Genomic DNA, 15,130 nt, shown 5'->3' with positions numbered 1-15,130 from the left:
ATTTGATCATGTGAACTGCTTCATCTTAGCAAATCAAATTAAATTAGGCTTGCATAAGCTACCTCAGTTTGAAGCCTTCAAGCCAGTGGTGATGAATTGTAAAGTGCACTGTTGTCATGTCAAGTGGTCATGTCAGTCTCCTGAAGTGTGTTCTTAATTTCTTTGGCCAGCATCAGGAAGGTGAACTGATTGTATCACATTCCATTTTAATAGGTTTAATTTATTGAGGTGAAGGGAGAAGGGTTGTTACTTTCAGCATGATTATGAACCTCAGTGTTAATATATTTTATAGTCAGGCTATGTAAACATTGAAATATCTCATTTAATAAGAAAGACTGCTGCTAGTTTTGGTACTTGTGAAAAAGGCATATTGGGTGTGTGGCTCTACGCAGATATTTACTATATGTAATATGCTAGGTAGAAAAGTTATGCAATATTAACATTTAAATAATGTAGTAAATGTAGTTTTTAACATTGAATCTAAGTAAGAATTGTGTGTAAGGCATTGTCCTTAGCTCAAGAGCAAAGAGAAGATAACCCAGAGGTTTCTACACAGAGAGAACAATTACAACAAGCCATACTAAAAACCCCTCTTGGATGTTTCAGAGGGAAAGATACATATCTCCTTGAAACCACCCTGGTCACTCCAGACCGTGCATATCTCCTTGAATCTACCCTGGTCAAGCGAGACCATTGTATATCTCCTTGAATCCACAAAGCCACCTGGTTAAGCCAGACTCCAAGACGCCAGGGGTTTTGCAAAAGGCTCTTGGCAAACGGGCTTTTCTTAGATAAAGTATGCATAATCATCAAAGTTTGTCCTCAAAAATAGAGATGCTTCTCTCTAACGGGGCCCTTCTTTCTCGCAGCTTTTGTCTGAGAGGAGAGGGGACGGTAGACCCGGGCTACCTTTCTTTGCTCTTATTGCCTCATTATTTGTCCTGTCTCTGAAAACTTTTTAAAATTTTATTATTGTATTAATTTTTTTGTAACCAATTTTTATTCTTTATTAAATTTTCATAAATTTCAAAAAGCGAGTTATTGGCATATATCACAATTTGGTAGCAGAGGATGGTTAAAATACCCCACTGTGGGTGCTGTGAGAGGATTAGAGACCAGGAAGACGCGTCCCGCCTGCATTAGGCGGCCTCGGCTCTGGTCCTCGCTAAGTACCCCAGAAAGGGGTAAGATCCAAGGACAAAAGGAGACAATAAGGCAAAGAGAAGGGAAAGAATTCCCTAAAAACCGCGGTAACCAGCTCCTAACATCAAAGTGTGCACGAAGAATAAAGACCCAAGGACAACGGAGTGGTAAGAATTGCTGGGATTGGGGGTGGCAGCGTTTTGCGCGGAACGGGGGCTGAAAGTGTGTGTGTCTGAGAGGCGGGCTGGGGTAAAACCCGGACCTTCCAAGCGAGAGCGGAGTCCCCTACGCTGCGGTTCCGTTGTCCCGCGAGGGACGCGGCCAGCACCGGGACGAAAGTGAATGGTAAAAAGGAGTGAAAGAAACCCCCCCCGGGAAGAAGTGTGTGAAAAGGGAACCCTAAAAGCTTTTGCTGGGTTGAGGAAAATTATTCCAAGAACACCCAGGTTATTTTAATAATCGGCTGGGTTGAAGAAATATTCCAAGAACACCCAGAATTTAGCTGGGTTGAGGAAAATTCTGAGAGCACCCAGGGTTGATAACCAGCTGGATTGGAGAGAAATTCTGAGACATCCAGGGTTATGTTAAATTCTGCAGAATCTATGAAATAAACCCAAGACATCTGGGGTTGGGAAGAGAAATCCCAACATTGCCAGATTGAAGGTTTGTGAAATACATTATCTGGCCAGGGACTCTTTAAAGAGTGTAAAAGTTGTGTAAAAAAAAAAAAAAAAAAAAAGGTACCTTGTTGTTGTCATGATTGTTGGTTGTGTGTGAGAATAAGTGGAAAATAGGGTGGAGTGAATGTGGATGAATGAAAGTATAGAAAGTGTAAATTTTTATTTTAAACTTTATTATAGTTCCTCAGAGAAAGTAAACTGTATTAAGAAATAGTGTGAGAGAAAGGAAAAAAGTAGCTTTTGTGGGGGTAAAGGGAAGTTGAACAGAGACAAGGGGGGTTGGAGTAGAGAGAATATTGAAAAATGGGACAGAAATCCAGTAAAGAGAAGATAGGGAAGAAAAGAAAAAGTAAAAAACCATCCACAGAAATTCCTCCAGACAGTCCACTGGGAATCATGTTAAATAATTGGGAAAAAAACCCTTGTACAAGGACAAAGGATAAAATAAAGATGATACAATTCTGTATGCTAGAATGGCCAAGAGAGAAAATAAGATCTGATCACGTTTATTGGCCTAGATATGGTTCCTTCGAAAAATGGATTTGTCAGGCTTTAAATGAATTTATAAATTCAAAGGAACAGAGTGATTTAGAAGAAAGAAATTATGCGGCCTGTTGGACTGGAGATTATAGGAGAATCAAGATTTTTAAAGTAGCAGAAACCCCTGGAACAAAGCAAGGGAGGAAAACAGGGAAAGGGAAGGAAGGGGAACAGGAAAAAGGGGAACAGGAGAAAAAGAGAGAAAAGGAATGGGACCCTCTGCAGTTTCTACCCCCTCCTTTTCAAAGCACGCCTGCATTGCCAGAGTCAGGACCCAGCGGGAGGTCTCCCTCGGCCCCAATGTCGGAGTTCGTCCCTGCCCCCGCGTATACCACGGGTCCCGGCTTGTCGTGTGGTCTCGCCCCGGTTCCCGTCCCGGGCGTGGGTCCGCTTGGGGCGGCAGCCCCGGTGGCACCGGGCCCCCTCCCCCGCCCGCCCCCAGTAGTGGCTCCCTGTCTGCCTGGGGCAGCAGGAGCGGGCTTTCTGACCCCTTCCTCCATAGTTGTAGGTCCGCACGCCTTTTCGCCCGCCGCAGTGGCGGCAGCGGGAGGTCTCCCCTCCCTTTCTCCGCCGGTGGCGGCGGCGGGTTCGCCCGCGGCGGCGGCGGCGGGGGAGGCTTTCCCTTCCCTTTCTCCGCCAGTAATTGCAGCAGACCCTCTCCCGGCTCGCGGAGGCCGCCCGTTTCTTGCCCCTTTCCCCCGCGACCCCAGGTCCCCAAGCTTTTCCGCCAGCCGCAGGAATAGTATCGCCAGAAACGGCGGCAGCAGCGGCCCGACCCTTGCACGCCTCTCCTGTGGCTATGAGATCGCCAGCCCTCCCGTCCGCCGCGGTGATGGCGCCGCAGGCATCTGCGGCTCCTAGCCCTCCTGGGACGGCGAGTCCCTCGCTGCCAGCGTGTGGCGGGTCTCCGCCGGTCCCGTCTCCGAGGACCGTGGCGACGACCCCGGCCCCGGCGATGCCGGGCGCTGCTGCCGCGGCCCCGTTTGTGCCGGAGACGGCAGGCCCAGCCGCCATGGGCCGCGTGGGCAGCCCAGCCACATGGAGTAGACAGGAAATGACTTCCCCTTCGGAAATTCCGGTAGCAGACCCCGCCCATGCCCCTCCTCTGGAGGACTCAAACTCTATAGTTACTTGGGAGGACCAAAATTCTATGGTGAGTCCTCCAGGAATTCCACTTCCTGTTAGGGGAATCGTCTCTATGGAAACCGCTGCCGCTACGGTTAAAAAGAGTTCTTTGTCTCTGCCAGATGCCCCTTACAAAAATACTAGAAATGCAGTTAGGAAGCAACTTTCTCCTGATTATTACTCACCACATGAAAACAAAACTAAAGAAAAGGAATGGGAAAAAGAAATTGGGCTATTTCCCCTAAGAGAGGTACCCATGGGAGGGGGAGGAACGGGTTTCGTGAATGCTCCCCTAACCTCCTCTGAGGTCAGGAGTTTTAAAAAGGAAATAAGAGGGATTCTGGAAGACCCCATAGGCACAGCTGAACAGCTTGACCAGTTCCTGGGACCAAATATCTATACTTGGGAGGAATTGCAATCCATAATTAAGATATTATTTTCTCATGAGGAAAGGGAGATGATTAGAGCAGCAGGAGTAAAAATATGGAATAGAGAGCATCCCCAGGGACCCTCTGGAGAAGACATAATGCCGACAGAACCTCCAGAATGGGGTCAGAATAATGAGGAAGGGAGGAAATGTATGAATGATTATCGCAATACCATAATCAAGGGGATAAAAGAGGCAGCCCCTCGAGGAGTAAATGCTAAAAAGGCTTTTGAAATACAACAGGGAAAAGAAGAAACCCCAACTGAATGGTTAGATCGACTTAGGAGAAATATAAAACAATATTCTGGAATAGATCCTGAAACTGAAGTGGGAAAAGCTTTATTGAGAGTAAATTTTGTTACAAATGCTTGGCCAGATATTAGAAAAAAATTAGAGAAGATTGAGGATTGGCATGGAAAACCCTTAGATGATTTATTGAAGGAAGCTCAAAAAGTCTATGTTCGAAGGGATGAAGAACAAACTAAGCTACAGGCAAAAATTATGGCAGTTACTATGAGGGGAAGCAATTTCCAGAAAAATCAGAGATACACAGGCACTGCTTCTAAATATGATGGTCATAAAGACAGGAGAATGGAAAAAAATCAAAACCCAACACCAACAAAGCCACAGAGGCATTCCAAAAATGTCTGTTTTTTCTGTCAAGGTGAAGGGCATTATAGAAGGGACTGCCCTAAACGGGCAAAAGATCTGAAAATCTTCAAAGAGATGAATACAGAAAGTGACTAGGGAAGTCTCAGGCTCTATTTTTTAGGGGACAAATACCATCTAGAGCCTGTGATAACCCTAAAAGTGGGTCCCCAAGGAGAGGAAGTGAAATTTGTAGCAGACACTGGCGCAGAAAAAACTTGTCTCATAGATATTCCCAAAGGTTATAAAGTAAGTAAAGAGACTGTAAAGGTAGTAGGTGCAAAAGGAGAAAGTTTTTCTGCTCCAGTCATCAAAAATGTATTAATAGAGGGAGAAACTAGATTTTGGGTAGGAGATGTTTTGCTGGTCCCGGGGGCAGGCAGTAATTTATTGGGACGAGACTTCCAAATAAAATTAGGAATAGGAGTTATACCAGAAAATGGGAAGATGACAGCTAAAATACTGAAACTAGAACAGGAGGATGAAAAGAAAATTAAAAAGGAGGTATGGGCTGCTGAAGGAAATAGAGGAGGATTGAATATTGACCCCATAAAAGTTAAAATTGAAAGAGAAGATTGTCCCATACGGGTGCGTCAGTATCCTATCTCATTAGAGGGACGGGAAGGGTTGAAGCCAGTAATAGAAGGACTGATAAGGGATGGTACACTAGAACCCTGTATGTCTCCTCATAATACCCCCATTCTTCCAGTAAAGAAACCTGATGGGAGTTACAGACTGGTACAAGACTTAAGGGAGGTGAACAAGAGAACTCGGACCAGATATCCAGTAGTTCCCAACCCGTATACTCTCCTAAGTAAGGTCCCTCCCCAGCATCAGTGGTTTAGTGTAGTGGATCTTAAAGACGCCTTTTGGGCTTGCCCATTAGCCGAGGAGAGCCGAGATATCTTTGCCTTTGAATGGGAGAACCCACAAACCGGGAGAAAGCAGCAATTAAGATGGACAAAATTGCCGCAGGGTTTTACTGAATCTCCAAACTTATTTGGACAAGCTTTAGAAACCATATTACAAACTTTCCCCACTCCCTCTGGGATACAAGTTATCCAATATGTAGATGATCTCTTGCTATCAGGAGAAGTAAAAGCTGAAGTCAGAGAGGCTACTATAAAGCTTTTAAATTTTCTTGGAGAAAAAGGATTGAGAGTATCAAAAAGGAAATTACAATTTGTGGAACCAGAGGTAAAATATCTTGGACACTTAATAAGTAAGGGCAACCGGAAGCTCAGCCCAGAAAGGATTGCAGGAATATTATCCCTTCCCTCTCCCTCTTCCAAAAGGGAAATCAGAAAACTACTCGGCTTATTGGGATATTGTAGATTATGGATTGAAGGATACACACAGGCAGTAAAATTTTTATACAAAAAGTTGACAGAGGGAGATGATATAAGATGGAACAAGGAAGATGAGGATAAATTAGGAAAACTGAAGTCAAAACTGGCTTCAATCCCAGCATTAAGTTTACCCTCACTATCAAAACCCTTCTATTTATATGTGAATACAGAAAAGGGAGTGGCTCATGGAGTTCTAGCTCAGGAGTGGGGAGGAGTAAAGAAACCAGTGGCTTATCTATCAAAAATGTTGGATCCAGTGAGCCATGGCTGGCCAGTGTGTATTCAAGCTATAGCAGCTACTGCAATCCTAGTTGAAGAAAGCCGTAAACTGACTTTTGGAGGTAAACTAATTGTGTGCACACCTCATGCAGTTCGAAATGTGTTAAACCAAAAGGCTGAAAAATGGTTGACAGACTCTCGGATGCTAAAATATGAGGCGATCTTGATAGACAGTGATGATTTGACATTAGAAGTAAATAAAAGCCTGAACCCAGCTCAATTTTTATATGGGGAACCAACAGATAACTTAATACATGATTGTCTAGAAATTATCCAATACCAGACAAAGATTCGAGAAGACCTTGAGGACCAAGCCCTTTTAGAAGGGGAAATAATTTATGTGGATGGTTCTTCCAGATGCCTACAAGGAAAAAGAATGTCCGGATATGCAGTAGTTGATGGGAAAAACATGCAAACTATTGAAAAAGGGAAATTACCCTCAAACTGGTCAGCTCAAACCTGTGAATTATATGCTCTAAAAAGGGCACTAGAACACTTAGCACATAAAAAGGGTACAGTTTACACTGACAGCATGTATTGCTTCGGAGTAGTACATACCTTTGGAAAAATTTGGGAAGAAAGAGGATTGCTTAATTCAAGAGGAAAAGGATTAGTACATGAAGGGCTCATTTTAGAGGTCTTAGAAGCATTAAAATTACCTGAAGAGATAGCTGTAGTACATATTAGAGGTCACCAAAAGGGAGTAACTCCAGAAGTAAGGGGAAATAATTTGGCAGACCAAGAAGCAAAGGACGCAGCAGAGAATGGAGTGGAAAGAGTAATGTTAATATTAACTACAAACGAGGAGGAATTGGAAATTCCAAAATTCAGTGAAACTGAGGAAAAAGAGTTAAAGGAGATAGGAGGTGAACAAGATGAATCAGGGAAATGGAAACTTCCTGATGGAAGGCAATTACTCAATAAAATACTTACTAGAAGGATATTAGAAGACATGCATCAAAAAACTCACTGGGGTACCCAGGCTTTGTGTGATCATTTCTTAAGAAACTATGGGTGCATTGGGATTTATGGGGTAGCAAAAAGGGTAACTGAAAAATGTATAACTTGTCAAAGGATAAATAAGAAAGTAATGAGGAAAACCACCCGGGGAGGTCGGGAATTAGCCCTTAGACCATTTCAAAGTATCCAAGTAGATTTTACAGAACTTCCTCAAGTTCAGCGATGGAAATATATATTAGTAATAACAGACCATTTAACTCATTGGGTGGAGGCAGTTCCCACTGCCAAGGCTACTGCTAATGTGGTAAGTAAAACCCTTTTGGAACAAATTATTCCAAGATATGGGATGGTTAATAGAATAGATTCAGACAGAGGAACACACTTTACATCAAAAGTGTTACAACAATTAATTCAAGCCTTGGGGATAAAATGGGAATTACACACCCCATGGCACCCACAAAGTTCGGGCAGAGTAGAGAGGATGAACCAAACTTTAAAAAGAACTTTAACCAAATTAATAGTTGAAACCCGAATGTCATGGGTACAATGCTTGCCTTTAGCATTACTGAGAATTCGAACACAACCCAGATCAGATCTGGGAGTGTCACCTTATGAAATGATGTTTGGGTTACCTTTTCTGACCACTAAACATGAAAATGCTACTTATGAAGTAGGGGAAAGGAGTGTTAAGGGATATATTAACACAATTGCAAAAACCCTTGAGAATTTAAGACTAAAAGGAATAATCCCTCAAACCACCCCTTTAGACTTTAAAATCCATAATATTCATCCAGGGGAGTGGGTATTAGTAAAAACATGGAAAGAACAATCTTTAACTCCACAATGGGAAGGTCCTTTTCAGGTATTGCTGACGACCGAGGCGGCGGTCCGGACCAGAGAACGAGGGTGGATCCACGCCAGCAGAATCAAAGGACCTGTGGAAAAGCCTAAGGAGTGGACAATATCATCGGAACCGGGTGAAACGAAATTAACCCTAAAACGGAAATGAGAGGTGATGAACTGGGGAGATCCGCATGATCCAGGAAACATACACAGGATCACACCAGACTGGGAAGCTAGACCGAGTTTGCACCAGTGGTTTCAAATACCACCTGGGAAAACTTTGAGACACCTCCGGTACCCTCCCTGGGGAGGAATACTTCCACCACAGACAGGAGGATCGGGATTGTTTCGGACAGAAAACCCCTGTGTTTTTGCCTTAGCCTGTGATTTATATAAAGAGGAGGGGGAATTACCTCATACATTGCCAAGCCAAATACCCTGTTTGATTCACCCAAATACTGGACATGCTGGTTGGTGTAAATGTAAGTGTTTGAGCTGTGGGAAAAATTGGTACTGTAGTTCACACAAACGACGCTCTCGTTGCATGAAGTGTAGAGTGTCACCTGAGCCCCCTATCCAAGCAGAACTTGAAGCTACTGAAATAATAACTTGGTTGTGTGGTTGGGAATTATTAGTGCCTGTTGAATGGGAGATAGCTGAGGAAGAGTGGGAGACCACGGTCAAGAAGTGTCAAAAACGATTTGCCTGGAAATTAGCTAAGAGAAAGTGACAATAGAGGAGAGGGCAAGACCAGATTGGCCTCTGTAATCGCCACCGAGAAGATCACATACACCTGCTGTGGGCTGCAACCCCATAGGCATGGGAGGTGGGAGTATAAGCCATACTGGACCTCTGCTGGTTCTGTCACTCATTTTCTGGCTCTTCCCTTTTGGGATGCCGACCAGGCCATGCTACAGGTGTTACCAAAAACTGTATATGGAAAGACACCGAGGCTCCTTCTTTATTTCTCACACTCATATCAACAGTCACTGTTATAACCCTTCCAAATTGGGAAACTGCATACACAATGGGAAAAAGTACTGGATGGCGGAAAATGTGAGGGGAAGTGAATGTGCAAAAGGGGAGAAATGGATGTGTTTCACCCACATTACTGGGAGTAAAACAAAGGATTTGGTAAAGGAGGAATTGATAAGCAAAAAAGCTAGGCCTGCACCACCACCAAAGCCTGTACCAATCTCGCTGGATGGTTTGTATAAGAAATTGGAACAACAACTGGAGAAAGAAATAGATATTTCACGGATGGGTAAAAATCTGTTTGTGGAATTGGGAGAAAGAATAAGTAAGGAACTCAACGTAACCAATTGTTGGGTCTGTGGAGGGGCTTTGATGTCAGAAGAATGGCCATGGAAAGGCAGCAGCTTAGGCCCAATCGAGCTCCTTAAGTGGAACCAAACAAGTATAAAGGGAGAAAATCGGCCAGGGGGATGGATTTTAAGTTCAGTAGTCATAGGGGAGGAATGTCTTTGGCGTGAAGGAAAAAAGTTCCTCCGTGAAGTAGGAAAAACTCCCTGTAAAAGATACAAGGTTAGTAATGGAACCTCTGTATGGTGGATCCCAGAAGAACCTACCATGTACTGGACCCAGAAAAAAGAAAAAAACGGAAATTGTGAATATAATAATAAAATCAGGCTTTTTCAATGTAATGATACAGGAAAGAATCCTTATGTTGGCATCCCAGAGATTTCTAAATTTTGGGAGAATATGGATGAGCAAAAATTGGACTATTGGAAAGCTCCAGACGGTTTGTTCTGGATATGTGGGAAAAGGGCGTATCCAAAACTCCCTCCCAAGTGGAAAGGGAGCTGTACTCTGGGTGTCATACAACCAGGATTTTTTCTTTTGCCCGGACCTGAAGGGGATCACTTAGGGATACCAGTTTATGAGGATCTAAAAAGAAGCAAGAGAGATGTAATTGGAGGATTCCAAAAATGGGGAGAGGATGAGTGGCCCCCTGCACGCATACTGGAAACATACGGACCAGCCACCTGGGCACAGGACGGGAGTTGGGGATATCGAACTCCCATTTATATGTTAAACCGTATCATAAGGCTTCAAGCAGTCGTAGAGATAATAACAAACAAAACTGGTAGTGCAATGGAATTAATATCCAGGCAACAAACTCAAATCAGAGCCGCTGTGTACCAAAACAGGTTAGCACTGGATTACCTATTAGCTGAAGAAGGGGGCGTTTGTGGAAAATTCAATACATCAGATTGTTGTTTAAAAATAGATGATAATGGAGAAGCTGTCCTGGATATAGTCAATGATATCAGAAAAATCGCCCATGTACCAGTCCAGAAGTGGGAATCCATGCTAAGTACCAGCTGGTGGGATAATGTGCTAGGAATAGAATGGTGGAAGAAACTAGGTTTTTTCCTCTTATGTGCTACAGCTGGTTTAATATTCCTCCCTTGTTTGATCCCTTGTTTTATCAGATTAATCACTAGTGTAGTTCAAGGTATGCAATTAGTGACCTTGGATCAAAAGATGGATACAACAAAAACGGTACAAAAGATAATGGTATTAAGGAAACAAAACAGAGTAGCAGACCCCCTCCAGGAAGCCAGACTGATTTATGAAGAAAATGAACATAGAAGGGATGCAAGAGAGCAGTAAATATCGCTCGAGCCAATTTTATTATAAAAAGAAAGAGGAGGGATTGTGAAAAAGGCATATTGGGTGTGTGGCTCTACGCAGATATTTACTATATGTAATATGCTAGGTAGAAAAGTTATGCAATATTAACATTTAAATAATGTAGTAAATGTAGTTTTTAACATTGAATCTAAGTAAGAATTGTGTGTAAGGCATTGTCCTTAGCTCAAGAGCAAAGAGAAGATAACCCAGAGGTTTCTACACAGAGAGAACAATTACAACAAGCCATACTAAAAACCCCTCTTGGATGTTTCAGAGGGAAAGATACATATCTCCTTGAAACCACCCTGGTCACTCCAGACCGTGCATATCTCCTTGAATCTACCCTGGTCAAGCGAGACCATTGTATATCTCCTTGAATCCACAAAGCCACCTGGTTAAGCCAGACTCCAAGACGCCAGGGGTTTTGCAAAAGGCTCTTGGCAAACGGGCTTTTCTTAGATAAAGTATGCATAATCATCAAAGTTTGTCCTCAAAAATAGAGATGCTTCTCTCTAACGGGGCCCTTCTTTCTCGCAGCTTTTGTCTGAGAGGAGAGGGGACGGTAGACCCGGGCTACCTTTCTTTGCTCTTATTGCCTCATTATTTGTCCTGTCTCTGAAAACTTTTTAAAATTTTATTATTGTATTAATTTTTTTGTAACCAATTTTTATTCTTTATTAAATTTTCATAAATTTCAAAAAGCGAGTTATTGGCATATATCACAGTACTGAAGATTTATTCTAAGAAATTGAAGTCTTTAGAAGTGAGAATATGGTAACATGGAGAAATGTCTTTTAAGAAGTATTATACTTCAGAAGATACTTGGAATTCAGTGGTTACTGAAGACTTCAACTTAAAAATTTCTGCATAATTTTTTCTCAGCATTTCTTTCTTGCTAGTGAAGTCCTACAAAAGTTAACTGTTCATGGAGTCAGAGAATTTAAATCCCCTTCTGAATATGTGTTGCCTACAAGGATGAGAGGGTGGGCTTTATCAAAAGTCTAGAAATCTGTTCAAAATAATATTGGTAGTGCAGCTGAAGAATGAGTTCCATAATACGGAAGGCTTCAGCAAACAGTCTGTTTTCAGCTTCTTTTTATCTGTAATAAGTGTTCTCATACAGACCCCTAGTAGTGCCTTGACAGTTTGGTAAAGGAAGAGATCTAATTCCTCCAATTTAAAATTTTCAGCAATGTCAGATCTTTCTAAGCAAAGAAACAAACAAACAATTCTTCTCTTGCTGAATGTGAACTGCTTTGGTATCTTTACATCTAAAAAGAAATATCTACATAAACACTGCCCAGATTATCTCCTGTCAAAAACCTGATTAAAAGATACCTGCTGTTTTAGAAGTATTTGATAGTTTGTGCTACTTTGTCCCACTTGGCTCATCATCCCTTTGTGTTTTAAGTACCTTTAGCTTTTCTGTGCTCTTTCTGCAGTCTGTATAGAGTGTATTCAGTAATCAAATTTCTGATGGCAAAGAACTTGAAGCAGTTATGAAAATGTTAATATCAGAATTTTGCTGTAGGTAGGTAGCTCAAGAGCTGAAAAAGAAAGGGGGGGGGGAACCCCACCCTAATTTCATGTTCCAGAAATAGCATCACATCAGTTTCCTATTTAGTTTCCCATTCAGTTATTTGTCAGTTACTCAGAGTGCACATTTATTTTGCACATAAATGCTACAGATTCTCTATTGCCAGATCCTTGGCCAGCTCTTCCTTGTCAACTCATACTTAAGTCATGTGATAATATTTTTTTACCTGATTTGATTGAATCAGGACTGTGTAAACAAAATGTATGTATTCCATTTTTCTTTATTATACCAAAGGCATTCTATTTTGTGATGGGATGACAAAAATGATTACTAAATCATTTCAATACAAAGTTTTTTGGGATGAAGGACCATTTTTTTAAACTCAGCTCTGGGAAATCAAACAGCTTCAATTGCCCATCTTACACTAAGAAATAAAAAATGTATTGCAGAAAATAGTCAGCAAGTACTAGAAGGCACTAGTTTGTTAAGCAGAATTCAGCAATAACAGAAGGACTCCTGATATCCTGCTTTGTATGTAGTTACCTAGCCTAATCTTCAGCAATAACTTTCATTTGCAATGAAGAGTCTCCAAATGTATAGGCTTTTCTTCAGGTTTTAATTTCAGTAAAAGTGCAGAAAACTGCAAAAAGACCCAGAGCACAGCTTAGCTTGCTCAATGAACTGAAGTTATGTCTAGCCTGGGGACTTGGATATTTTCACCTTTCTTTATCTGTTGTTCATCTGAACTGCTCCGTAAATGACTTTTAAGTAGTCTGTCTGAAAGTCAATGTATTTACAGTGTAAGTTTGTTCTTTTTAAGCCTTCCAGTAACTCTGAGCATGAGTCTCCCTCTTAGCAGTCTTCTGTTTCGGCTGTGATTGATATTTAAATGGCATACTGGCATTGCTTGTTCTTTGCCTCTGTGGGGAGGGCATGTCTTGGCACCAAATTGCAAGGTGGACTTGTGGAAAAGGAGAATACTGTCTTATTGTATCTTTGGTCCATTTTTGTCTGCTGTCCGTCTACTTTGCAGCTACCCATATGAGCCAAATTATACTACAAGCTGCTCTGTGGTTGTTAAGGTTCTTGGCAGTCATGATCCAGCATAGACTTTTTACAGTAATGAATCGTACCCAAGATGAGTTGTCTTTACCAGATGTTGCATAACTTACACCAGCAGAAGTGATTTTTAGCCTGTTTTTGTGTTTATATTTTATATATATACATACATACATGTGTATATATATGTATGTATGTATATATATATAGTTTAATATGCAAACTTATTTAAGAGTTTCAAACATGGTGGGCTTTTTCTATCTCTCTACACTGGGGTTTGCTAACAGAACTTTCATGAAAGACATTGCGTAGTAATATTTCTGTGAAGACCTTCAAAGGATTACCCAGGACTAGTATAGGCTGTGTTAAGGAGCAGTTCCAACAATGATGTAATTTTTTTGCAGCAGCAGAACTAATGATAAAGAATCCTTTTCTTTTGTACCTGCTTGTTCTTGCTCCTGTTATGCCACATGAGTATTTATCAGGCCGCCCTGTTGGGTTAAGGGAGGGAAGGAGGAGCCAAAATTCCTTCTGTTGTGATTGAGACATCTAACAAAAAGGAATCCTCTGTAACATACTCCTTGTCCCCCAAAATTTCCACTAACATTACTGAAGGTTTACAACAGCTTTTAGATTTGCTACCTTGATACTCTAAGAGACCCCAGCTTCTTAAGTCCGCTACTCTGTTGTCCTCTACGTATTGTCAGCACATTGTTTGGCTGCCCAACAAGTTGGACAAAAGTACATGGCAGAAAAATTTGCCTCTGTATTTGGTTTGCTGAGAAATTTTTTACCCAGTCACTACCCAGATTGTGTTCAATAGCACAGGCAGATGTGCTGGCATGGAGTGGCACAGTACAGGGATAAGGGGAGGACAGGATGTGTCTCAGCAGTAATACTGGGCTCAGACTAATTACCTCCAGCTTTGGATTTATAATTCCCAGTAAGAGGCAAAGAAATCAGAAAATGTACTGTTTTCTGGAGGTTAAATCCAACAAAATAGAGAGAAAGATGCATAAAACACATGTAAAGTGAGCAGCATGTCATGGTAGTGTTATGTGAATTCTGGAGGGTTTTAGTGTGCAATGGAATTTTATTTCATGCATTTATTCAAAATGTATGCAGATTGCATCTTAAAATAGCAGAGAAGGTTTGTGCTGTGGTGGATTTGTTTCAGGCCTTTTGTCATTGTATTCAGACCTATTGAAGTGTCTCACTAACCTGATCTATGCATTTATAACCTTAGTGCCTCACTTCAAAACAGAATTGGCCTTGAGTTTTACAGTTTTAGCCTTAAAGACCTTATTCAGTACAAGAGATGAATCAGCATAAATCAGTCTTTTCAAAATTTTAGGATAATTTTCAAATGTCTCATTTTCAGATAATTTTTTAAAGTTCTTACACATTGCTCCCCTAGTATTGAAGTACTTTCCTGAAAAAATGCTTCTGTTTAAATAATGGCAGCATGACTTGGAAAAAGACATCTATAATACATTGCTCAGCTTCAAGGTCTTTGTGGATTTGCATCAGTTAGCAAAATTGCTGAGGTCCTGTATAGTTGCAAAAGGAGAAGCTAATCTTTTCCTTTATCATTGCAGTCAGATATTCCCTATTGCAAAAAAATGTTTTCCAGAAAACAGATTTATGGTCACTGAAGGGGATTTAAATAACTGCAGTTTATAAAAAACCTTTCAAGTTCAAAATACTTTATTTTACCAATATGGGGGCTTTTTTCTCTGTCTGAAACTTCTGTATGAAATTAGCTTCCATAAAAATTACTTTATTGGTTTCATTGGAAGTCTAAGTAAAAATTTGAGAAGACTGAAATACTTGTGGTTTATTTTACTATACTTATGAGGCTTGGATTGTTTACTTAAATACA

General features: G+C 41.4%; 2 protein-coding genes across 6 annotated transcripts in view; both read left to right on the top strand.

Annotated features, from left to right (window-relative positions):
• Positions 1 to 15,130, top strand: part of LUC7L2 (LUC7 like 2, pre-mRNA splicing factor) — a 42,717-nt gene that overhangs the window by 15,147 nt on the left and 12,440 nt on the right. The window lies entirely within an intron of this gene.
• On the top strand, positions 3,030 to 10,974 carry LOC134549945 (transcription initiation factor TFIID subunit 4-like). Its single transcript, XM_063396095.1, has 2 exons — positions 3,030 to 3,738; positions 8,014 to 10,974. Exons 1-2 carry the CDS (start codon positions 3,163 to 3,165, stop codon positions 8,158 to 8,160), a joined length of 723 nt encoding a protein of 240 aa, XP_063252165.1. The 5' UTR covers positions 3,030 to 3,162; the 3' UTR covers positions 8,161 to 10,974.

Source organism: Prinia subflava, chromosome 4 (genome assembly GCF_021018805.1).
Source record: "Prinia subflava isolate CZ2003 ecotype Zambia chromosome 4, Cam_Psub_1.2, whole genome shotgun sequence".
NCBI classification, from domain to species: domain Eukaryota; kingdom Metazoa; phylum Chordata; class Aves; order Passeriformes; family Cisticolidae; genus Prinia; species Prinia subflava.
Note: the sequence above shows the minus strand (reverse complement) of the source record. Positions and strands in the feature narration are given on the sequence as shown.